This window comes from Aythya fuligula, chromosome 5 (assembly GCF_009819795.1).
Source record: "Aythya fuligula isolate bAytFul2 chromosome 5, bAytFul2.pri, whole genome shotgun sequence".
Lineage (NCBI taxonomy): Eukaryota > Metazoa > Chordata > Aves > Anseriformes > Anatidae > Aythya > Aythya fuligula.
Window position 1 is genome coordinate 19,007,261 of NC_045563.1, and position 25,577 is coordinate 19,032,837.

The 25,577-nt window shown below is 46.6% G+C and overlaps 2 protein-coding genes across 2 annotated transcripts in view; one reads left to right on the forward strand and one right to left on the reverse strand.

The window, feature by feature from the left end:
* CCDC9B (coiled-coil domain containing 9B) overlaps window positions 1-11,513 on the forward strand; it is a 48,768-nt gene extending 37,255 nt beyond the window's left edge. The window contains exons 11-13 of the mRNA XM_032188246.1: window positions 175-232; window positions 583-1,388; window positions 10,039-11,513. Coding sequence (XP_032044137.1) covers window positions 175-232; window positions 583-1,356 — 832 coding nt within the window. The 3' untranslated portion in view covers window positions 1,357-1,388; window positions 10,039-11,513. The remainder of the gene's footprint in view (window positions 1-174; window positions 233-582; window positions 1,389-10,038) is intronic.
* Window positions 11,514-17,845: 6,332 nt separating this feature from the next.
* On the reverse strand, window positions 17,846-18,822 carry INAFM2 (InaF motif containing 2). The gene has a single exon (XM_032188721.1). It carries the CDS (start codon window positions 18,659-18,661, stop codon window positions 18,215-18,217), a length of 447 nt encoding a protein of 148 aa, XP_032044612.1. The 5' UTR covers window positions 18,662-18,822; the 3' UTR covers window positions 17,846-18,214.
* Window positions 18,823-25,577: the final 6,755 nt, after the last annotated feature.

The window sequence follows — 25,577 nt, forward strand, 5'->3', positions numbered from 1 at the left end:
TGCCAGGAAAAGGAACTGGACCAGTTAGGTTAACCACCTTTATTCGTTTTTGCCTGGACAAGGGGCTCAGACAAGGAATGGATGGACATGGTAGAAATCCTTGCCTAGCCAGAGACAGTGGCTGTTTGATATGAGAAACTGAAGGCCTAAATTCCGCATTTTTTTCCTTCACAGATGGGATGCAAAAGAAGGCGAGGACATGTCTTTTCTGAAGGATGACCCCGACAGCCAGGTGAATTCATTAGTTCAAGGGTGGCTGTTGAGTTTACTCAAAACATGCACTATCAGGAAAGTTGGAGGCTATTAGACTGTGCAGAGAGGGGAGACCTCTGTGTTGGAGTAAATGTGCCCCTTGCTAGCACTCTCCAGGCGGCACGATGGGAGAGCAACTTGACTTCTTGCATTGGCCCTTAAATTGTCAGTATAACAACCCTCACTTAGTCTGGTCCCTACCTCACCTACATCCTTTTGCTTCCTTTAATGGCCTCAGCAAATTTGTTCTCGTGTTTTGGGTATCATCATAGACAAGGAATACTGGATACTGAACAATAAGCTGACATAAACATATCCTCCTTTTCTTAGAGGAGCCTTGGTACAGACAAGCAGAAGAGCAGAGGTGAGGAGGGAGTGGAAGAGAACTGCACAGCTGAGCTGGAGGAGAAGGTGAAACAGCCAAGCCTCCAAGATCATGGGGCCTCATCATCACAAAGGCGAAGTGGGAAGGCCCAGTCTGCCCCCAATGGCCAGAAGGAGGAACGGAGAGGAGTGAAGGGGCTCGGCATGGAGGTCTCTGCAGCCAGCACAGGAGACTCAGAGCCAGGTCCCAAGCCAAGTAAGGAACCTGTTGAGGAAGATGGCAATGGGAAGCCTGGCACTGCTGACATCTCTCAGGAGGAGAGCACAAATAGCAGTGCCTCACAAAGTAGCCTTCCAAATGCTGTGCAGGCCGCCATGCACAGCAGTGAGGAGACCTTTTCCACAGGAGATGATTTAGACGGAGTTAGCTTTAAGAAAAACACAGCTTCAGAACAGGAATCCACTGAGGACTCTTCAAATAGCCATGGAGGAAAGCCAGACACAGCAGCAGAAGACAGACTGGATGCAGGTCAAGGACAGATGGTGAGACAAAATGGGGAGGAGCTGACCCAAAACACTGCCCTTGAGGGACAAACACTTGCTCTGAAAGGAGCTGAAGATGCTGAAGGCACTGAACACACAAGCAAGCCTTTGCCCCCAAGGAAAGACAACTCTGACAAAACTGTTATGCCTGAGCAGAACACAGCAAAATCACAGTCCAGGGAAGGGGACCAGCCTGAAGATTGCAAGGACAAGGACAGCAGGGACACGCTCAACTAACAAGGATTGCACCAGCTTGCCTGAGATGGAAGGTGAGTTCCTGACACCACTCTTCATGGAGTTTGCTATCCTGTAGCTCTCATAGCCGTAGTACAGGTTCACAGTTCCATTTTCTGTGGCCATAAAGACAACATACGAGATAACTATTCAGAAGTGTTTGTTACCAGTGATATGGATCCCTCAGATATCCTAAAACTGTGTATCACAAAGACCTGCCCTGGAGTGGACAGGGAAACAATGGAAAGTCAGACGGGAAAATCTGTATGGAAAATTGGACTGCTGAGTCTGGTCAGTGACAGGCATTAGTCAGGACACAAGCTGAAACTATTCCTGGAAATGGATAATCTCAGAAAGGTGGGGATAGCAGTATGAATTTACTTCTGTCTCTGTGGTAATCACAGCTAGAATAACTAGAGGTTAGTGTAGTCCTGGTTCCAAAACACTCACACAGCTTTAGAGGCCCACCTTGTGGGCAGTAGTTTGAAAAAGCTGGACTTCACATAGGATTCTCTTTCCAGTACACGATTTGTGACTGCTAACCTCAGTGAATGTAAAGTTTGAATTACGTATATGGCAACAATAATGAGTAAGGCAGGATGAGATGGTTCCTGTTCCTAAGGCCTATGAACCAAATAGAAAGGGGGAAGAACAGAGCTGGTTATGTAGCAAAGCTCCAGGTTTTACTCAAGCAAAGAAGTTTCTTCCAGAAAGGCAGATACAGAACAAGAAAAGCCAGGAGAAAGGAACAAAGTATGTGACAGGTAGAAAAGTAAGGTAGAAATTAGGAAGAAGGGGCAAGGACAGAGAGTAGGAGATCTTTGGCAGTTACCTTTGCCGAATATGTTCTTTCCAAGCACTATCACAGATCAGGGAGTCATACCTGTAAGTGCTAGATCAGACCAATAAGTCAGGATGTGATCCTGCCACCAGGTTAGGGAGTAAGGTCGCAGTTTACTCCAGCTACCTCATGCCTGGCACAGAGACACCTAACTTAAGATCTGAGCTTCCTCTCTCTTGGAAGGAGAAAGATCGGCACTTCCAGAATGCAGTCCAGCCTGCCTAACCCCTAAATTGCTCTGGCACTGAGAAGAGAGGCAGCAGCAAGTACTCCAGCAGTACTCCTGTAAGCAGAGAGGCAGCAGCAATACTTCTAAGTAGGCACTCCAGGCAATTAGCTGCTCAAAGCTAGGCAGGCACATCGCCCCCACCAAGCGCCTTTCCCCAGCTCCTACAGGCTTTTCTTCAGACACCTAACCAGCAGCTTGTCACCGGGTTTTGTTTGGTATTCATCCCCAAGGCACAAAGGAGCTTAGGGATGAAGTGGTTAAGCTGCTAACAAAGAGACTTTCACTATAATCCAGTACTATACAAAAGGCATGGAGAAGCACAAGTGTTACAGCTTTTTAAAAAAGACAAACACCAAGATGCTGGTTCTGTACTGGAACTGAGATTCTTTCAAGTGATGGAAATTAATTCCAACAGTATTTAGGAAAATGTTGAGACCTGGATGCACGCAGCGTGACTGTGCTTTCCAGGCCTCTCCAATCTACCAGAAACACCCACAAAAGTAGAGAATGGAAGAATCAGAATTATCCTGAGTGAGAAAAGTAGTCATTAATTAGACACCAGCTAAGAGGCAACAATAAATTAGAGCAGTCCGTTTTCATCACAGCAATGCAAAGGAGATTCCTATGGTTTGGTAATGCGACCCTGAGTCCACTTCAGCACAGCTCTTTGCTCCATCGCTCTTCAGTGAAGTCATTAAGGCAGGCTTAATTATAAACATAGCCTTATGTCTTGGAGAAGACAAGGCGACTTAAGCTGGTGTTGGCACTTAAGCACTTGTGCATCTGTTTGACTTAGCTGGAAACTGAGACCAATTTTATTCTCTGAAATATTTATTGCTTGGGATACACCAAGCATGGAAATGCCACCCCATCAGCCCTAGCATATAGCTACTGAGACTACTGAAGGCAGAGGCAGCATGTGGGGCCTGTGAGGGGCACACAGTGATAGATGGAGATATTTACCTTCTACAACCCCATTTCATCCTGCCTGCCTTCCCCTCCATCCCCATTTCCTTCCTATGCAGCACCCACCCCCCTACCAAGAGATCATGCCATTGCCTCACTGACCTCTTTCCAAAGAGCACAAACAAAATTTCCAGGTGTGACTAACCTGTGCAGGTCCCACCATCTGGTGGAGACAGATTAAAGCAATATACTTTAATTTTTTTTTGGTATTTCCTGTACATCTAGGAGATGCTTTAAGTTTCAGGGGAGCCTTTTGCAGGATATGGATGGCAGGTCATTTAGGGGGATTCAGCCATTCAGCCTTCAGCCAGTGCTGACCTGTGTTAGGATCACAGGAATAGGCACAGCTACATCACACCTTACTTTAAAAGAATGCTCTTTCATTCTTTTTAGACTCCAGGGCAATCACTGATCATTGACTCACAGCAAGCACATATGATAAATAAGGGTAACCTCTCTGAGCAAACTGGTGTGTGATTGTTTCATTTGAAGGTTTTTTGCACCTTCCTTTGAAGCCTCCAACTTTCTCACTGGCTGGGCATCCATGGAGGCGTCAGGGTGAGCCAGTGCAGCCATTTCTGTGTCCCCCATCTCAGAAATAGGTTTCTTCTGTATGTTTTGTTTGTTTGTTTGTTTGTTTTCCCATTATATTGATTGCAACAGCATTTAGGGAATGAGTGAGTGAGTGCAGCTTGGCTGTTTGTCTTCAGTGATGTACTAGAGCATCGCTGTCACTTCCTACATACTGAAGTCACCACAAAGCAATTTGACCTCTCCCTCTGTACCAGTGACAGGCCACTATCAGGGCTGGCTTCCCGAACAAGATCATTTGCAGAGAGGGTGAGTTATGCCATGATTTATTTGCAGTGGGGTGAGCCAAAAGGAAGACAGAGGGCCCCATCTTTAAGTCTCTGCTCCCTGTATCCAATTTGTCATGAACATCTCTTGACAGGAGAAAAAGATAAAAATAAAAATCAAGACCTGGATTTCTCAAGCACTAGCTTAGCACAACCAGAACAGTTCATCTCTGTGGCTTGACAGCAGGGCTCCTAGGAGCAACAAAATAGCAACGATGACAACAACAACAACAACCCAAAAAGCAAAAGCTCATTTGGCTCAAGTCGGTTAAGTTGTCAGTGTGTTTGGAGCGAAAAGGTCTTATGTCTATTCCTGCTGTTGCTTTGAAATTCCCAAATCAACATGACAGGCTGCATAATGACACAGATGGCAGTCATAAATAACTACAGGCTGGTAACAGTCACTTCCCTTCTCTCGTGGCTTCTGTTTCCTTCTGCTCTACAGACGGATTAGTTTTGGACCACGCTATGTATAAAATGCTGCAAAGCCCTAGCTTGTTTTCTTGTAATTCTCCCCAAAGTGCTACATCACAGAATTTCTTTGGACCCAGATGCCTTCGGTTTGCCCTCATTTGAGGTGCATTTGTGTCCTTGGTAGAATCCTCTATTTGTTTTGGGGATTATTGAGACTTACGCCTGCACCTGACCTCAGATGATGCTTTAGGGCAAGGACAGCCAAAAATGCAACCTAGAGGAAACCTCTGTTCAGAGGAGCCATTGTATATGGCCTGCAAAAAGACTTAATAGGTGTGGCCATCTTTGGCAGGGAGATCACTACATCAGCTGGAGTCCCTTCAGGAATGTAACCGCATGTGGCAGGCTAATGCCTTTCTTGGCCTATCTAGTAAAAAGGGCAGCATTGTTACTCAGAGCTGGGTTTAGCAAGAACCAGGAAAAGAGCATCATTCAGGAAGCTGAAATAGCAATAAAGCCAAGCATTACACAAAGATCTGTGCTTTTTTGTTAGAATGAAAAAGTTTGATTATTCCTTTGGTGTCTAGCACAACGAATTCAGGTGCCAAAACCACCTGAATTATTTGGTTCTTCTTACCACTTGAGTATAATCTTTCGGGAACAGGCAGTCCTGAACTATAATCCAGTTAAGAGGCTGTGGTCTGGTGGCTCATGCTGAGTTTTAAACAATTTACGCATACACCAAATTGCAGATGCCCATGCCTAATTGTATTGATCTGATGTCAGAGCAACAAAATTACAAGATTATCCCTTTGCAGCAGGGCAAAGGGGGGTGTTTTTCACTCTGTGATGCACGAACAACACTAACACAATTTCCCTGTAGATGAAGGACTTCACGTGGCAAGGCAAATGGGTTGTTGTATCTCCAGGAGGTGCTGAGCAGCTCTGTCTTGGTAAATCCAGGCATGTCCCAGCCAGAAACCTTTACTGTGTTCATGTAACCACCTGATGTTATACTGGGATCTGAAGTGCCTGGTAGAAAACGTGAGAGAAACTTGTGATGACAGTCCAGGTGATACTGTCTGAATGGCTGTTGTCATGGAGCACAGAGGGTTTGCAGCAAAACGAAGTGATTAATATAACTAGGACCACATGAGATTTGACCATGCTTAAAGAGAAGAATCTGGAAGGATGCACTGGTGTGGGTTGTCAGGCTGATTAAGAAAATCCTGCTAGGAGGTAATAGGTAACTTCACAGAAAAAAAAAAATAATAATCTCACAGAAAATGCAGATTTGACAAATACCAGAAACGTGTCTTCCTCAACATTTTGAATTTCATAAAACCCAAACTGGAGCTTTCAGTAAACCTTTCCAGAACAGAAAATTTTAATGTTATGCTAGTAATTCAGTTTTGTTACGGTGTGATGTTTGAAAAATCAACCTAGAAACAGATGGGATCATTTTGCAAAACAAAACCTATCAACCCCCAAAGGAATGTAAAAATATCCATTCCATTAAGGGGTTATATTGTGGAATTTCTATCAAGGTTTTAAAAAAAAATAAAAATGCACCAGGTCACTTCACCTGATGTCAGGGAAATGTCCCCAGTTCCAGGATCTCACACAGCGCAAAGCACAGCCCGTGTCAGTAGCAGCAGTAACCCTCCAGATTTCACTCCCCACCACAAGTGCTGCTCACCCAGTTCTGTAAGCAGCCACCATGTGGATTTCACAGCTTCCCCTGTTAATGTCTATTTATGGCACTAAAAATCTCCTGCACCTTCAAACCAGTTGGAGATGCTGCACAGAGTGTGTGGTGGGGCTTTCATCCTTTGCTTCAAATAACAAGGAATAAATATTTACCCAAAGTACAGGCTTGGAATCCCTGGAGAATGTCCAACAAGTCCCAGAGAAGTAAACGATACACAAAAAACCACAGAAGCTTTTCCCTGAATTCTCTTGAGAAAATTAATCTTAACATCTTTAGAGAAAATGCAGCTGGGGGGTAAATTTCCAGAGCAGCTCCAGGGATCTGACCTCGCAGCTCCGGCTGACGTAAAGAGGAGTGGGGCAGGCAGGGCCTGTGTGCCGCAGGACCCAGGGGTTGGGAGAGGCCAGCTCTCTGCTGCAAACCAGCGCTAAAGGTTGGTGCAGGACGCCCCACAAGCAGAAACCAATGCCTCACAGGGCAGTACTGGAGCTGCCGAAGGTTTCCTCAAGGTTCATGAGGTGAGAAGATACCATCTTGTGTGACCCAGTGCTGTGGGGAGCCCACCGTCATGCCACAGCATTTCAACTTCCCAGAGCACCTCCTAGCACCACATGCCACCAAAGGAGAGAGCTTAGTCCTCACACAGGATCAGGGAGTGCTGCGGCTTAATACAAGACCTGGAGCAGTTGTCCTCATTCCTCTGGAATTACAAAGTCCTTCCAGTGGCACGATATGGGAAAATAATCCCTAGGTTTTCAAGTGTCGTATGTGAGAATGGTTCAAGAGGAATGAACTTGGATGGAAGGAACACGGGGAGGGACTGCAGGGATACTGAAGGAATGGTTGTTTAGTCTAGCAAAATGAAGGCAGAGCGGGGTAGTAAACACCACTGAAGGAAAAGGCCATTCCAGCCTGAACATAATTAGGTGCAAGAATTGGTGTATTGAAGAAGTCTGTGGATAAATATGCAGAAATTAGGCAAAAGTTACTACCTGTCAGAGGATTTGAAGGGTGCCATGGCTGCAGCAGGGACTCGCTACCTGTAAGGCTGGCTTGGCCAGAGTATTTCTGGCAGGGATTAGGCAATGTGGTGCTTGTGACAGCAGCAGGATGAATTTGGTGACAAAGTTGTGTATGTTCCTGTAAATGCTGGTGACTGCTGTGAAAGCACTGTGCTTCCACTGGTACCCAACAGCATCGGTGTACACATCCTGCCCAGAAATGTGGGAGCTGTTCTCCTAAATCTCTCCTGCACCTTTCAAGAGCTTCTGCCTTGTCTTTGGTTTGTCTCTGTTACCGCAGAGCATGTGCCCATACCTCAGACGCCTGCATCAACCCTCTTAATGTAAACCCCAGATGAAAAGGAGGGAGAGATAACTACACCACATTGTGGTCTGCGTCTTCCTTTCTGCCAGCTCTGGGGTTGAGAAGGAACACACAGACTGTGGAGAGTGACAGTACCCCAAACCACTCCAGCAGGAATCTCCACCAAAATCTGATTTTATATATTTAAACTCATCAAGGGTTGGTTGCAGTGATAAGTTTTCTACCAGAGACAAATCTAGAAAGAATTAGGATTTTTTTTCCCCTTAAAAAATGGTTCTAGTTGAAATTAGAATTAAGTCAGGGATGTTCTATGGTTGTGCTAGGTAGAAGAACACGCCTCATGATCTTACCGGTCCTTTTTGTGGCCTTTCAGCATATGCTGAAACATCAGCTATATATCCACTTTAAAAAAAGCCAAGTGAGGAAATCTGGTGTAGTGATGTCTGACAGATGGTCCTTACACAACATGTCTGAGTTTGCCACGTGGTATTTCACAAGACTGACTCTCTGAGTGGTCCACTAAGAACAAAACTGTCTATGGGAACTCTGGACCTGCCCTGGGAGAGATCAAACAAAATTCCGCCTCCCAGCCCGCGCAGAGGATGGATGGTGCCAATCTTAGCTGATGGACAAAGGGCCAAAAGTGCCAGACTTCTTCAGCTACCTTCAGCCCCAGTGTTCAGGTGCATCTCGCCCCATGACATGAGGTTTAACCAGTAGGTCTTACAGCAACCTGTTGTTGGCTTGGCTACAAAAGTCATCCCAGCGACTTCCCACATCCAGCCAGGCTTTGTCAAGTTGGGGAACGCCCGAGGCTTCTGAGACACACTGCCACCAGTCCGCATTTAATGTTCTCGTGTGATGGTGACACACAAATTTGGCTCTGTGTCCCCTTGCTGCTGATGGCAGAGGCAGCCCACGGCCGCATGGCTCTCCTGAGCCCTGAGTCACAAAGAGTAACGCCAGCCACGGGGATGTTGTACCAGCACAGAGCTCACCAAGTCCCCGACCAGCCCTTCAGTTACGCATGGAAAGGAAGATGCAGCGTAAAATGAGAGAAATGCTAATTACTGTGCCTCACTGCTAAAAAAAAAAGTAATGACTTTAAAGCCCACCAGTGTCTTGGCTGTAAAGACTCATGCACAGAAACAAGGTGCCTGTATTGAAAAGGTAATGTTGCAAATCAGGGAAGAGACTTGCCCACCACTGCTAAATAGCACAGGGTTGTCAACAAGGCTTTTGGAAGCACTAATAGCAAAATAGATTAACAATAAACAGAGCTAGCTCTGGAGTCAGTACAGACTTGTAAAACAGATTATAACATCCAAGCCATGAAGCGCAACTCTAAAATCTGCTTCCTGCCCCTTCCCAATAATGTCCAGGAGCGTGCTGCTCCTGCAGCACTGAGCAACCCCTCAGCAGCAAGATACAGCCAGCCCTGTCCATTGCACACATACAGGACAATAAAAAACATCTCTGGCAACAGCCTTAGACTCTTCTTTCAACCGCACATAGCATCGATTAGTTCAGTACCTTGGGCATCATTTCTTTGTGGTTTCTTATCAGGTATCTGTGGTTGTGTCGTTAAATGATTCCTTTGGATCTTCCCTTTTATGTGAGCCAAGCTACTCCTGCCCTCATGGTATTTCATCTGCTTTTTCCTTTTATGTTTCCCCTCTATCCTTTCTTGTGAGCTCTGGGTGTTGAAATCCACGTCAGCAAAAGGCAGACCTGTGGATTTAGACATGGATGCAGGCAAATGCCAACTCAGCAGCTCTGAGCAGCACACAAGCATCTGGCAACCAGAAGAAAAAAAGTCTGTCTTTCCTAATTGAAATCAATGTATCTATGTCTAGAGACAGCTACAGAACAACAGCCTCAAGTCACAGATTAGGATTTTCCCCAGAGAAAAGCTCATTCCCCTTCCTGTGAACACAAATGCTGCATCCCCAGGCTGGGTTTCGCAAGAATGGGCCACAGACTCCTACCCAAAATCAGTCCCTCTTTTTGGGGCTTCAGTGCTATACGAGCACACACAAAAACATACAAAAATTAGTGTCCTTAAGCCAAAAGGAGAAAGTAAAGAAGTCTTATCCAGCCCAGAGGAGCGGGAACATATTTCCCCCAGGCTCACACATTTGGTGCATCCCCTGGGCTGCAGAGCCCCCAGGTTGGGGCTCTTGGCAGGTCGGTATCTGGGTTATGCGATGCTGGGACCCCCCAGGCAGCCCCAGCCGTGCAGGAAGGTCACATTGAAGCTCAGCAGACACTTTTAATTTACTGCTCAGCGGTTCCCTGAAGGCTGATAATCCTGCTACTGTCTCTGCTCTTGTTTCACCAGGATAACGTGCTGAAGGTGGTGGATGAGAAGAGAAGAGGAGCACAGCCTTGTCCTCGCTCTGACCTTCTATGAAATCAGCTTTCAGCACCTGCCCTGCGCCCTTCATCCACCACAGACAGGGTCCCCCCTTCACCATTCCCCACTCAGTTTCAGCATCAGCCCTTCCTATCCTGCTGCCAAAGGACAGGAAAGGCTACACACACTCCCTACACTTTTCTTTGGTATTTGTTTTGCCTATATTGCAGCTGTGTGGCAAGCCAATGAAACGTCTACTGGATGCACTTTATTTTATTTAATAACTAATTCAGTTTAAAGTTAAGATTCAGCTTTCTGGGCAGCCCACCCATTCCCTCCCCAAGGCTAAGAGGGAACCGTGTGTGTCTGGAGGACAGCAGGGGTTGGGTGAGCTCTCCCCAGCGGTTGCATGGGGACAAGCGACAAAGCAGAGCATTAGGAGACAGGGTGAGAGGTGCTTGGTTGTAGTGCGGTAGGTGGGTGAAGAAGTAGAGCTCAGGGCAGCTGTTGCAGTAGGGGTTTGTACGTGGTTGAAGTGGTGGCAGAGATGTATGGGAGTTGCACAGGTTGTGGGCACAGAGGGGACAGAGCCTCCTTGGGGTGCTTTCGACAAGCACACAGCAGCCACAGCATCTCGTCCTTTCCAAGGTCACCTTTCTCCTCCAGTTAGATATGGTAGGGCAGAAGCAGCAGATGCTGAATGAGCACGTCAGGAACATGCTTTTTTTCTAAGTAAGGTGGCTGCTGCATTGAGCAGGTATGTATGCAGCTTGGCAAAGCACTGAGGCTGCTTAAGACTGAGAAGCACAAAGGCTACACTAAGTGGAGATGCCTGCAGCAAGGAGGAGGGCAGCACAAATGCAATAATTTCCCTTAATACCCTGCTGCAAGGAAGGAGCTGGCAACAGGACCCCAGCCAAATTGGAGCTGAAAGTCCAGGCTTCTTGTCAACTGCTTTCACCTTCCTGGTTGTGCCTTCCCTAGCCTTGTGCACAAGTAAGAGGGTAGCAGTTCCATTGGAAGCTGCCCAGGATACCATTTGTCCTGGCCTTAAAAGGTGCCTTTCAAATCAAGGAACTGAATGAGCACTCATAGCATAAATGAGCAAGAATCCCAGCTGTTTAGATTTCCAAGCAGATCAAAGACTGACAGCAAGCTAGGAACTGGCTGAAATGTGCCTCCCCATTAAGAAGGCAGAAAGCAGGTACAGGGAATAACATAATTCCTGACTTCTAAATGACAAAACAAGCGAGGCTATCATTCTCATTGAGAAGCACTGCCCTAAAACTTGAAGCAGTTTCGGGAGTAAATGTATGTGCAGATACTTATGCATGGAGATTTATTGAATGTCACTGCAAGATGCATTGGCTAACCAAAATGGCAGACTGCCTTGGTGATGGCATTGGCATGTGTGGACTGAACTATTGTATGCTGTTTTAATAAACTAATATTTGCACAAACACTTTGCTATTCTACGTAACTCAGATCCACAGTACCTATCTCATGGAAGACAACCATGAGAACCTCCTCTATGTGCCAAATTCAGGAGAGGTTACTGGCTCCAGACCAGGCATTAGCAAGAAACAGAGCGTGCTGCTTTCATGTTTTATTAGTAGGAATGCTTTCCCCCACCCAAGCCCAGACTGGGTTTATTTGGACTTATCCAACAGATAAGAGAACAGATAGATGCAAACCAGATTATAAGTCTGCTCCGGGTCATGGAAATTCTCCATCACTTCAAGGCTGGTTTTCCTCAACCAACTGGCTCAAACACTTGCTTATTTATTTATTTAAGATGAAAACAGCTCACTGACCTCAGTCTTGATCCAGTCAGAATCACTGCCATCTTGCCTCAGCCCACACACAGAATATTCTCTGATCAAGAGCTTGTTGTTGCACTCAAGCAGCAATCAAACAGCCAACAGAGAGCAACTTTTACATTGCCTCTGGCCCAGGACTTAGTTGTAGAGATGAAAATCCAACTTCAATTGTTGCTATACTTTATCTTATTGACACAAGATATAGCAACAACTTTCCTCTTTCAAAGGAAAAAAACACTTCGCCCTCCATCCCCTTCTTTCCCCCCTACCCCTCATAAATCCAAGCAACTCTGCACTTCACGATGCCTGGGAAGGATCGAGTCTGTACCAAGGTCTGTGGATTGTGCTGTGCAGATGGTGCCCGTCCTCAGCGTAATTTCTTCTTGCTTACCAACACCCTGCTTGAACGCACTTTGGTTGGTGCCTGGATTGGAATTTTTCAGAAAAAAAAATGAAAAAGCTTTGGGTAGCTATTTCTTATATTCAGTGAGAGAAAAGATTGAAGAGTTGGAAAATCTGATGTAGAGGTGTTATTTATATTAAATAAAAGTTATGAGAAAAAGTTCCAGTTTCTTAGTGTTTCTCAGCCCTCTATTCATGGCTTTCTCTACATGTGAGCAGAATTCGTAGCATTTACTTTTTAAGAGCAAGAGCTCCAATTCAGATCACTCAGCCCTTAGGAAAGGGCTCACCTCCTGGTCTGGTGAAGTCAACCCACCCAGCAGGCTCACTGTAATGATGACAACCTGCCTCAAAACACAAGGCTTGCTTTTCCACAGGTGTCAAAGCTGCCTCATTGCAATGTCACCTTTCTTGCAAGCAAATGCAATTGCAGCTTGTAGAGTGCAAATTAACCTGCCTAGAGAGGCACCTGTTCCCTCCCAGTAGTGCTTGGTAGCTCAGGGGTTTTGTTAAATTCACTCTTAATTATTCTTAATAACAGGAAAAGAGCAACAACACTCACACAGAAAAACCCTTTTTCTTTAAGCCACAGGAACGGCTTGCCACTGAGATACTGCTGGTTGGCAAAGTTTACCGTCAATTTCAATGCAACAACTCTGTAGCAAAATTGATTTCCGACTAGGAAATCAATTCTTGATTTAAAGAGATGATTAAACTCATCCTAAGGACAAAAACACACCTGGGCAAGGTTGGAAGTACTTCATTTTCCAGAGCTTTACAAGGCCAATTACTACAGGAAGCAACAAGAGAAAATCTTGACAGCAGTTCTGGCTCTCCATTCCTTATTTCAACAAATCTAATACTACAGCAGAAGGCTACCACACAAATTCCTAAGTAAAGCCCTATAAAGAGAGGCTAAAAGTAGAAAGAACAGAAACATTCACAAATTTTCCACACCAATTCCACTCCACATGCAAACAGCATAGGAGCCTGAAGCTAAGCTGGCATTTCCTGAGAAGTTTTTGTATTTGAAGTATGTAATACAGTAGTTAGTGCTTTCTTGGTTACAAGGAATACTTAAAGTCAATTAGAGATAGAGAGCAGGGTAGAGCATTGCTGTGAAGCTAAAATACTGCTTGCTGCCTTCCTTTGGCAAGGTACAACAATAGCTCAACCAGTTCACAGCCTCACACGCTCCTGCAGTTGCTAGCAGGCGAAGGGAACACACTGGGAAGCCTGCAGCCATGCCCTGAGCACACCAATTCAGTGCAGCAACACAGCAGCTAACCAGAAATGAGGTATTCCCAAAGCTCACTGCCTCTGAAGACATACGGAATAGCCGGAAATCACACTTGACCTCCTTTGCTTTACATTCCAGCTCCAAAGTGACTGTTTCTCCTACCATTCTCTTTGCTCACACCAGCTCCTCCCAGGACTCCCAGCCAGTCACTGGTAACACAAACACATGTGTAACACTCCAGTGGCCCACTGAAATTAATTTAGGCTTCTCTGAAGGAGATCCACGATGCTCGGAGACAGCCACTGATTTTACTATCAACACTACACCACAGGATTGCTTTGCGGCCACACTAATGAATTAAGCCAACATCTGGAGTAAAAATGCAACACCTTCCTTCTGAGAATTACAGTCCAGTCCTAAAAATTGGAGATTAATCCAATTCCCCTTATTCTGCTGAGACCAAGTGAGAAGATATGCTGGGGGAAAAGGTAGCTTTCAGAAGGTGAAAATGTGCTCCAGCAGCTGGCTCACATCACATGCTCCAGTAACTTTTTTCCAGCTATTTCCCTTCCTCCTGGTTCCTCTGCACGCGAATCATAACACACTCCTTGAACAAATTGAACTCAATGGGGCAAGTATTGTATCTCAATAGATAGGTGAAGCCCAAAGGCATCGACACACAAGGAAAAAAAAAACACAGAAGTTTTAAAAATACCCCCTGATCTAGAGGCACCTTTGACTGGACGTCATTAACTAACGCTTCACCTGTTGCTCCTTTTAGGCAGCACTTCCTTTTGACTGGTCTTGCAGTTTGAATCCTTCTGTGAGGATCTAAACAGATGTGGCATAGCACGAGTGCTAGAGGGTCACTTGTCACGTGGGAGTTGGATGAGGTAGTATTAGTTTTCTCACCTGAAGTCCAATTCCTCACTCGTGAGACCCTTCTCAGCCAAAAAGTTAAACCAGAACATGACCTAGTCTTTTCTCCATTCTCTCAAGCAATTACTGTGACTAGGAATTGGAAAATTAAAAGCTACTGTGTCATTCACTTTCTCCTGACACCTGGCAATGATGCACTGTGTCAGTGCAGTTCAGAACCATGCTGCACCTGAAGCACAAATACACAGTGACTGCTGTGCCGCAAACTCTTCAAGGCTTAGAGAACAAAAATCTGGGATTCATACCCTGAACAATAAACCCAGAACTTAAACTGCTGCAGAGAAGTTGGCAATACAGAATCATTAGTGCTTTTAATAAATAAAAAGCTCAAGGGAAAAGAAGTACAGATATTGCTGGTCCTGCCATATCCTTAGAACCATCATTCCTTTAAAGGAACATCCCATAGCGAGAGGTTTTGACACTCCTGTTAACATCCTTATACTCCCTCAAGGAAAGAGCCTAAGATTCATCACTGGACATTTGACTTACCTTCATCCGAACTACCTTTCACACAGCTCCCTCTCACAGATCTGCTCACACACTGGAAACAGACACAGTTCTGCAGGCAAGGAACACGCGGGACAGCATTTGTGGAAAGGGATCAATCTTGCCAGCAATTCCAAGAGAACATCACCACAAATTGCAGTGTTAGTGATTTCTATCTAGGAAACAATGTAACAGCCTGAGCCTTATCTCACCTGATGCAATTACAGTGGTTAGAGAAACACTCACCTACTTCAGTGACTTCCCAACAGAAACAATTAAGGGAAAGACCAATATAACGCAACAGATAGCAACGTGGTCTGGCTTCTTAAATTTCAGGTTTAGCCAAAGCTGGTGACTGCACCACTTCATGGCACTAAAAGTGTGGTCAAGTTGCAGATGACTGTTTCAGTACAACAACTGCAACATAATGCAAGAACTCACAGCCCTGAAACACAATCCAGCCATTATCTCTTGCAGCCAACCTACCTTCCCCCCAAAAAATAAAAGAATCAGGGTACTAGGAGTTAACTTACACATAGAAACCAGTCCAGACAAGCCATTTTGATTACTGGAAGTACTTACAAAGTGCATTTAGCCACTGATTTCTTGGCCCATGAAGAGTATGAACAAGCATAAATATGGGCTCACTGAAGGCAGACAACAACTTAATGTCCTTCTGAGTACTAATTCCCAGCTGGGGAAAGGACATAGAAGAGATTTAAACTGAAAAGCCTAGGTCCAGAAGAGCTTTGCAAAACTGTTCAAATTACAAAATATTCCTAGTCATTAGGCCAGCAGTTTGAAATCATTCTATACCTTTACAAGCCAAAATTTCCCCTTGCACACCTGGTACAGCTGTAGTGAAGTAACAGGATGCTCCGCAGCCAGCTGTAACAGGTAGGGGAATAAGTGTTTCACCTAAATCACGATTTATCAGCGGAGAGGATACAAAAGCAGCCTGGGAACTCATCAAGCCTGCACTTCCATAGAGGAATGAGAACAACCACAGCCCTCTTAATTCTGGCTAACCAACTATTGCTAACCAACCATTTTCAGCACCAGAAAGGGAGGCAACCACCACCAATGGGTCTATTCTCTCTGATAAAGGGTTTCTGATCACAACCACTGTCCTGCAGATCCTTTGCCACCAAAACCACAAACCAGGTGAAGAGCTTTAAGTTGTTACAGCTCCTGAATACAAGGCATCCCTCCACAGATACGCATGAGAGGTTGGAAGAGGGCAATGCAGCCCATTTAATTCAATTCACTTCCTCTTCCATCTGCTCTAGACAGACATGCCCCATTAGTCTCCTGAGAAGAGGAGGAAAAACGCCAGGAGCCTATGTACATCCAGTGTACATCAGATGCACTGTTCAGAGCCACTACAGGCTCACCAGTTGTGAGCTGCACACCAGCACCAGAGAAATCCTTGTCTCTGTATAATTCCACCCAGCTTTTATTTATCTTTAAAGATAGTTTTAACAATTAAACACAAGCTCCCTGCCAGAGACACTTCCTAACTGCTTCTGCATTTAGTACTAGAGCCAAGAGACAGACTAAACTCAACTGGTACACCTGCTTTGTTTCTGCTTTGACCATTCCTCTCCTAGGAAGCTGCAGTAAGCCTTTGCTTCTAAAACCAGATGTAGATATGGGAGACAGCAAACAGCATCATCACTAGGCGCCAGAACCACTGCATGCATGCTGCAGCCCTATGAGCAGGTATCAGTATATCACAGACTGAACTGCCAAGGGAACAAAGTCACCCACTGCTACAGAATGAACACACATGGGGCTAAACCCAGCCAACTGCCTGGCCACAGCTACAAAACAGAGCCCTGTCACTACACCGGATAAATAGGAAGAGCTTAGAAGCAGCTCTGGAGGTTGCAGTGTGGAAGGGCAGCCACCTGATACAGCAGCAGATTGGGACTTTTCAGCTCCTGCACCACTTCTTGCTTTCTTCCACCCGCCCCGCAGAAAGGTGGCAATGATCACGCATGCATTTTTGTTCAAAATGACTAAGCATGATCTTTTTCCTTCTTATCAGCTAGTCTCCTTTTCTAGCACAGTAACAACATACAGACTTGCCTGCATGCTGTCCAAAAAACTGTATAAAGGTGGAAAATCACACCTGAGCCACTGAAGCAGGCCTAATATCACCACTGCTCCACAGCATACTGATTTAGCAGCTATTTACCCAATAAAACAGGAGTGCCATATATTTTACAGTACCTATGTGATTTGTACAACTGAAACACAATACATCAGAGCACGGTTTTCATCCTCAGCAGAGGCAATCTGAGCTCCGAGGATCATTTCCCAGGGATGCTGAATAGCTTGGCAGCCTAACAGTTAACTCATTCAACCAAAACCATCCATCTGAAGAGCAGCTGCTCGGTCTGGCAGCTTCCTAGCTGAGAGCCCACATCCTACAGCCATTAAACACCACTCTTTTGCACCCATCATCAATGAACAGAGCCAGGCAGATCAGCCTTGAAGACTGCACAGCAGGCAAGCATCATATTCTGAGTAAAGCCTGCTCAGTGCACACTAGGCTAGCACAGACCTACCTCCTGTGGGCCCTGGGGTGCCAGCAAGGTGCTGTGCCCAGCCAGCCCACACAGGGCACCAGGCACCACCAGCACCCACCTGCTCCCATTGGGATAGCTCAGACCTTCTCTCATCACCAATGCTGCAACTGGCAGGAGCTGGGCACACACAGAGGTTTCTCCTAAGGACACCAACGACAAATAAAAGCAACAGCACGGTATGTCAGAGCTGCCTGTCGCAGCGGGCAAGTCATTTTTGCCACCCGGAGTCCTTCCAGCTCTACATTTGCCCCGATCCTCCCTCCCCAAGCCCATCGCCAAAGAGAACATGCTGTGTTACAGAGACTTTCATCTTGGGAAAATATTTTAATGTAGTAAACAAGTCAATTTACCTCTTTCACATCTGTTTAAATAAGTTTATGCTCATCGGCCAAACAAAACTCGGTACTTAAACAACGGGTTACAGCCTCTACATCCACACTGTCCCCGGCCGGTCCTGCCAACAGCCACAGCTTTGGGGCCCCACCGACATCCTCCCGGTGACAGCCGGGCGCCAGCAGCTCGCGAGTCCAACGCGGGGTCGGAGGGAGAAGCTAGCCCAGAAGGAAGCCACCAACACCCCCCTTCGGAGGACGAATTTCGGGGATTAGGGGAAGATAAGGATGTCCCGCAGCCACCGTCCTCCAGCGGTCAGCCTCCAGCGCCCTCACCGCGGGGGCTCCTCAGGGGGGGGCGCCGCCTCCGTGCGACCCCGGCCGCAACTGGGGGCCCTTGGAAGGAGGCGGCGAGGGGGAGGCAGAAGAAGAAGATGAAGAAGCCGGGGATGGAGGAGGCTCCTTCGGGCCTCCCCCCGCCTGGGCGAGGCCGCTCGAAGCCGCTGCCTCCTGCGTGGTGGCGAGAGGCCGCGGGGAGCTGGAGCCGGGCGCCGGGGAAACGTGGGGCTGCGAGGAGGAGTTGGCGACCGGGCCGGCGCCGCCGCGCACCGGCTGCCAGATGAGGCTGTAGTAGACGGCGAGGACGATGGCGGCCAGCGAGACGGACAGCACGTAGGCCAGCACGGTGGCCAGGCGCACCCACTTCTTGTTGGTCTTGGCCGCCATGCGCGCCTTCTTGTCCCCGGTGTAGGTGGCGGGCTTGCCCCGCTCCGCCCCGGCCTCCTTCTCCTTCATCGGGGCCCGGCCCTTGGCCCGCTGCTCCACCGACCCCTCCGTGGTGGGGGCTCCAAGCCGCCGGCCGCCGCCGCCTCCTCCTCCTTCTCTTCTTCCTCCCCTCAGGACATGGCACTGCTGCTGCCGCCGCCCCGTGCCCGCGCTGCTCCGCCGGCTCCGGCAGCCGCCGCGGGGCGGCCCTAAAAGCGGCGGCACCGCCCGCAGGAAGGGGAGGAGGGAGCGGGGCTCTGGGGGGCTGAGCTTAAAGGGCTGATGGCCGCCGCCAACGCCTCCTCACGGCCCTGCTCAGCCCCCTCAGGGGGGCCTTGGGGCTGGGGAAGCGCGGGGGTGTTGTGGGGAAACAGCGCTATAGGGTGTGTGCTGCCCTCCCGCGGCGGTGCTGTGATGGTGCTAATTGTAGAGTCATTAAGGATGGAAAAGCTCTTCAAGACCATCTGGTACAACCACACCCCTTCCACCACTTTCCCCACTGATCCATGTCCCCAAGCACCACGTCCAACCTTTCCTTGAACACCCCCAGGGATGGTGGCTCCACCACCTCCCTGGGCAGCCTGTCCCAGTGCCTGACTGCTCTTTCTGAGCAGAAATGTCTCCTCATTTCCAGCCTGAACCTCCCCTGGCGCAACTTAAAGCCATTCCCTCTAGCCCTATCACTAGCTATCTGCAAAAAGAGGCTGACCCCAGCTCCCCACAGCTTCCTTTCAGGCAGTTGCAGAGAGCAATAAGGTCTCCCCTGAGCCTTCTCTTCCCCAGACCAAACACCCCAAGTTCCCTCAGTTGCTCCTCTTAGGACTTGTTCTCCAGACCCCTCACCAGCTTTGTAGCCCTTCTCTGGACACACTCGAGCACCTCAATGTCCTTCTTGTAGTGAGGGACCCAAAGCTGAACACAGTACAGAGGGACAATTACCTCCCTGCCTCTCCTGGCTGCACTATTCCTGATACAAGTCCGCAGTTTTTGGAGAGGCAGTTTTAGTGCCATTCTGGTTGGGCTAACACCAAACTTGCTGGAATAATCCAAAGTGGAGTTACAGCTGCTGAGATTTGGGTTGGCCTTACTCTCTGCGTGTTATTACCCCACAAAAACATTTTGTCAGCTTATTCTGAAGGCAGCTGAAATGCTGTTCCTGGGTATGGATTAGCTTTTTTTCCCCTTCTTTTTCCCTTTATGGTGCAAGATGTTTATTTCTCAAAGGGTTACGTTGTGCTTTTTATAATCATTGTCTTTTCTTCCCTCCCATCACTCTTGGGGCAGCCAGGTGTGTTGCACCTGAAACCCTTTTGTCTGCAACAAGGAGTTGCAGTTGCAAAAGAGGCCCATGGCAGCTGAAGAGAAGACCATCACCCAGAAAAACCTCAGAGAAAGGGGATGAGTGAGTTTGGAATTTACCCTAGCATTCTGCTTTTTCCTTTAATAACAGGATAAAACCTGGAGGGCTGGGAGAGAAGGGAAACCACCCCCCCCCCCCCCCCCAGCTTTTTGCAGGAAGAAGCAAGGAACTTGCAGCTCTGAGGAAGACTACTGGGGATAGGGATTAAGATGGAGTACTTTCAAAGCAATTACAGTTCTTGGCAAAATGTGGATTGCATTAACTAAAAGCTCTAGGGCTATTGCATGCGTGCGTAAGGGTGGCATCGTAGTGACAATCTGTACCTGCTGACTCCCAGCGCTTTCCTCATTAACCTGGTTATGGTTCCTCATAACCATAAGGTGGGCATGGCAGTGTCCAGCAGCAAGGGGAGCCTTCAGAAAGGGGCTACGAAACACCCCAGTAAGTGGCACTGGATGGCTCTGGCTGATTGTTCCTAGAAGGGTGAAATAATCTGGGGCTCTAAACAGTCCATCAAGGTGAGCTGATTTTGGTAACAGTGCAGCCGCCTGGCTGCAGTATACATTTTTATCTCCTTGAGCTGATCTGCTTTTGGGGAGGGAGAGCAGCTATGCAGTCATGGGATGTTCTGTATACACACCCTGCTCCTGTGTGGAGGGAAGAGCTAAAGGGTGTGATGCTGCTAGCTGCTTTTGGAGACCCTGACAGTTTTTGCATGCTGCCTGTCTAGTCCATGTTGTTATCTTGCATTTTAAATCTGTCCTTGGAAATCTTACATCATCCCGTATTACTTAACTTTAAACCTGTTGTAATGTCTAGAAGTTGGCAGACAAAATTCAGAGTTGGTGTTGCTAGTTATTCAGATGTATAACATGTTGACTTTGTTGTTTGTTTTTGTTTTTTTGCTTGTTTGTTTTTGTTTTCAAAAAAAAAATGTTTAAACAACTCAGTAGGTTGATACAGGAAACACAGGGACTGAATGTAACAATGAGCTGGTACTAATGAGTGGTTACAGCTGCATGCTTTAGTCCTATATCCCCACAATCAGATTCCCCTCTCCTGGGAAGGAAACAAAGTTTTAATCTGTGCAAATATTTGTGGCTTTTTCACTGGTGTTTTTTTTTCCTTTTTTTTTTTTTTTTTTTTTTTTTTCTCTCCTCTGCTCATTGAAAGTCAGTTTTTAAATCTAACAATTAATTAATGGTGCTCCTTTTCTATCAATGGAGATCTTGGCAGACTAGATTTGCTAAGGATGTGCTGTGGAGTTGTAGAAGCAGTCCCAGCAAAGGTGCTGTGTAGTGTGATTGGGATCCAACTACACCACGTACCTCTTGAATGTAGATTCTAGGAGCAGCCAAAGCTGCTTCAGCTAGAAGCTGTGGCAGTAGACAGCTCAGCGTGTTATTCTTTCCTGCCTTCCCACCTCTTTTGCTCCTCTTCCTTCACTCTTCAGGACTATAGTTATGCAGTTTTAAAACTGAACTGTGTTGCTCTTGAGATCATACCTTGAGCCTGGTGTCTTCATCTCCCCGCTACATTTATTCATTGCTTATTCAGGGCATGGTGTGCCTTTGGGTCACAGTGAAGACTTAGCCTTCATAATTTCACCACAGTGTCAGAGAAAATCAGTGTTCTTAAGGCACTCTCCTCTCTGCCAAGCCCTCTGCTCTGAATAAGACAAGAGGTGTGTTGGTAAAGTACTAATTCTTGTTGGCTTTTGCTGTAATCAGGGGGCGAGCCTTTCTTTTTGCTGTGAAGAAATGGGTGTGAGTTTCTCTCCAGGTCTTTTTGTTCAAGTACAAGCAGCTGCCAGAAGGCATGTGCCTTCTGTTCCTAAACTTAGCTCCTTGCTAACAACTGCTTTAAAGGCAAGCGAGAGCCAGGAAGCCAGGGCTGCAATAAAGATATTTTCTTTGTCCTCTGGGTTTCAGTAAAAATGCCAAACTGTGCATCAAACAGCCTCCTGTGGTGCAGAAGTAGAGCTCTGGGACCAGAGCACAGAGAGGTCTTGTGGAGTTAATGAATGCATCAGACTAGACAAAACTTGCAAATTAGTCCTCTCTGAGATTTTGCCTTGAGAACACGAGAGGGGTTGCTTGCCTGAGAGGAATGAAGGGCTTGTGGTGCACCTTGCGACTGGACCTGCCAGCAGAGGAGAGCTGTGTAGCCCTTGGACATCCAGCCTTTCTCCCAAGCTCTGGTTCAGGCACTGTACCCTTTGGGGTCTGAATGTGTAAAAGCTCCTCTGATTTTCTGTTTCTCATGTCTGAGGGTCCTCTGGGAGACTCATCTTCTTATGAGCCTGCTACTTACTGCCCTACGCTTGTGTTTAGTTGAAAACCTCAGTGCCAAAGCATATTATTGAAGATTAGGTGCTCCACCCACCTGACTGATCAGCAGTGCTTGAGTTCTGCAGCTACCTGTTGCAATGGGATGCGTGTGTGCTCTACAAGGGCCCCGGAAGGATGTAGCTAAATAAACGTGTACTATTGATTTTCCACATTCAGAGTCAGTGGATAGCATCTAGTGCTTCAGGACAGAGAAGACTTAATTACGGGAAGATCATTGGCCTAAGAAATTACCTCTGTGCAGACCTTGTTTCTGAGAGCAGTGGAGCACTGGAGTGGATTGCCTGGGAGGTTGTTGAGCCTCCCCTGCTAATGGAGGCCTCCTGAAGCTCTCTGAGTCAATGCCTGTCAGTGCTGATAAGTCACAGCTGATCCTGCCTTGGGACAAGGGATGGGCTGCAGGGCTTCCTACGGTCCCATTGTTCCTGTGCTTTTGGTTTAATGACGGAGCTGCTCTGCCTTCCCTTCCTGTGCTCGGTCCTTAGGAGGCAGTTGGATGTGACACCCTACAAACGATCAGCTTGCTCTGGGAGGTGTGCCTCTTGGTCGCTGCACTTATGCTAGCTTGTATAACACAAAATAAAATCATAATTCAGTCCCATGACACTGTCCAATCCCTCTTCTGAACTCTAGCTCTGGTTTTTGTTCTGGGTGCCTGCCTCCAGCAACATGACTTCTGCAGGTAGATTACAGACTTTATTAGTTGTAAGGACGTAGTGTTGTTATACAATGTTCTTGGTCACATCTGTGAGTTGAGAAGGGGAGAGACGGATGAAGCCTGCAACTGTTTAAAGGACAGAATAGATATGTTTAAATCCACCTCTTTCTTGGCTAAAGTTCTTGAGCAAATACTTTGCTAGACTTGAGCCTTCTGTCATGCTGAATGTCTCTGCCCTTGGTAGGGGGCAGTCTTTTAAGCTCAACTCTCCACTCTTCCACTCTTCTAAAGGAAATAACATTTTACACCGATTTTATACTGTTGTTCCCATCTCGTTTGAAGCCTGCAGGGAATCTGATTCCGTTCCTCTCTGGCATTTTTCCTACCACACTTCAAAATCTTCTCTGTCTTATGTAGGAAGGTGCTACTTCTCTCCCTTGTTAATCCAGTAACAGACTGGGGGGAGGCTGGGGATGTTCTTTTAATTCCTTCACCTTCTGATTTAGCTGTAGTAAGCTTGCACAACCCACTGTCTTGCGCTGTCTTGGAAAGCAGAGGTTATGAGATGGGTGGGAACGATAGTAAAAGTGATGCTAGATTTGAGATGTAACAGTGAGATCTGGTTTTGCTCAGGGTAGGGGCCCTGGGCAAAAAGCTCCTGGTAGCTCAAGGCAGTGATGCACCAACAGTTCAACCTCGTGTCATCAATCTGGTGAGCTGTTTTATTCTGTCATCTACTTAGCATAAAGACTATGTCCTACTTGTAGGAGAGCTTTGGATAGTGAACATGCCATGGGAAAACACACTAGATTTATGGGAAAAAGTATGTCTGAAAAGGATTCATTGGTTTTTTTTTTTAATGCTTAGAAACTCCTGTAAGTAGATGATGGTTCAGGCTCTGGCGTGGGGAGAGCTGCTTGGCTAGCTTTATAACAGGTGCTTACAAAACTGCAGAAGCTCTGCTTTTGTTTAATGTACTGTCAAGTGGATACAGAACTCAGAGAGCTTTCTGATGGCATGGGAGTTCTCCAAGATAATGTGAATTCTCTGTGGCTTGTTATTTTCATGACACATTTCTGAAACTGAAAAAAGGCTGACAAGGGTGGCTTGACAGTGCCCTGGGCATTCACTGGAATAAGAAACCCCACCGTTTGCTTGAATGTTAAGCTCTAGTCCCAGGGGTTCCCAGCACTCTGAGCTGTAGGTTTCACACATGGAGTTGTGGAGGGAAAAGTTGCCCTCATTTCACCAAGTATGGGGACACTAAGAGAGGGAATGTTTTTCTTTTCCTCTTTTTTTTTTTCCTAAATAAAATCTCTTTGGGTGTGAACTTGTGCTGTCTGTATAGGCTGTGACTATAAACACAATCTCTGCAGGAATCTAGAGTCACAAATCAGTGCTGCTTTTTGCCAGGAGGAAATGTGTATGTGTGCATACACCCACACAGGCTTAGCATCCGAATGCAGTTCTTCGGGCTGCATTTTGAAAATAATCACCATTTTTCAAGCAGTAGGAAAGCGATTGATGGCCATGTAACCCGACTGTGGATCTTTTCCTCTGATTTTCATGGTTTGTTGGAAGAAGCTGAACTTTTCCACCTTTGTGTGGAGAATAAGTACGTGTGTTTTTTCTCCCTGATGCATGCAGACATACAACCATGTTTATGTTATTTGCACACATGTATGTGTGGCAGATCCCTGTCAGAGCTTCTCTGAAAATGCAGCCTGTAATGTTCGCAGAATGACAATACTTTATTCAGTCGCACTCATTTTTGATTGCCCCTGCAAGCACTGGAACAGGATTTTCTAGGAAATCCATATCTGTAATCTCATGATGCAGACCTGATGCAGTGATGCTGGCTTAGCATGGGTTACAGCTGCTTCAATCCAGTATAGATGTTTTCCTGGGATAGAGAAGGGTGCTTTTGTACCAGTTCATTCATGCTTGATTGCTCCAGGGCTATGTCTGACACTCTTTAGGGCCCGCTCTTAATACAGCCAGGCTCTTGGTTAGACCAAACAGCTTGTGCATTCTTCAAAGTCAATTTGCCTTAGCTTAAGTGTGGGTCCTTGCTGAGTTACACTAAGGCAATGTGAAGTTTTAACTGTTTTAAAGATCCACATAAATGCTTTCATATACAGGATTAGTATGGGTTTTCACCCTACTTAAAATAATGTAGCTTTGAATGTGATAAAACTACTGTGAGATCAGGAAGCATTTGCTTGCAGAAACGTTCAGAAGCTGCTGTTAGCTTTTTGACTTCCTTCATTTCTGTGTGCCAGGCTCCAGAAGCTGAATAGGGAAAATGTGCTGGACTTCTATTGATAACCCTGTGCAAGGGTTACTGAGTGAATTAAGATAGCAGGCTGAAACCTCTCCTGATTTTGCTGGAGCTGCACTCTTGTACATTACATCTTACTGATTTCACGCTTGTGTCATACTGGTTCAAGCTGTGACTGGAAATGGAGCTGTAAAGTCTTAAGAGAGTGACTGTTCTGATGCTTCCAGGGGCAGAAAGCACAAAAAACAGCAGCAGAAGTCTCTGCTGTGTTGTACACCTGTGAAAAAGGAGACTTGTTG

What these genes read in the sequence shown, in the direction of transcription:
- INAFM2 (XM_032188721.1), bottom strand. Translation starts at nt 18,661, where the DNA reads ATGAAGGAGAAGGAGGCCGGGGCGGAGCGGGGCAAGCCCGCCACCTAC.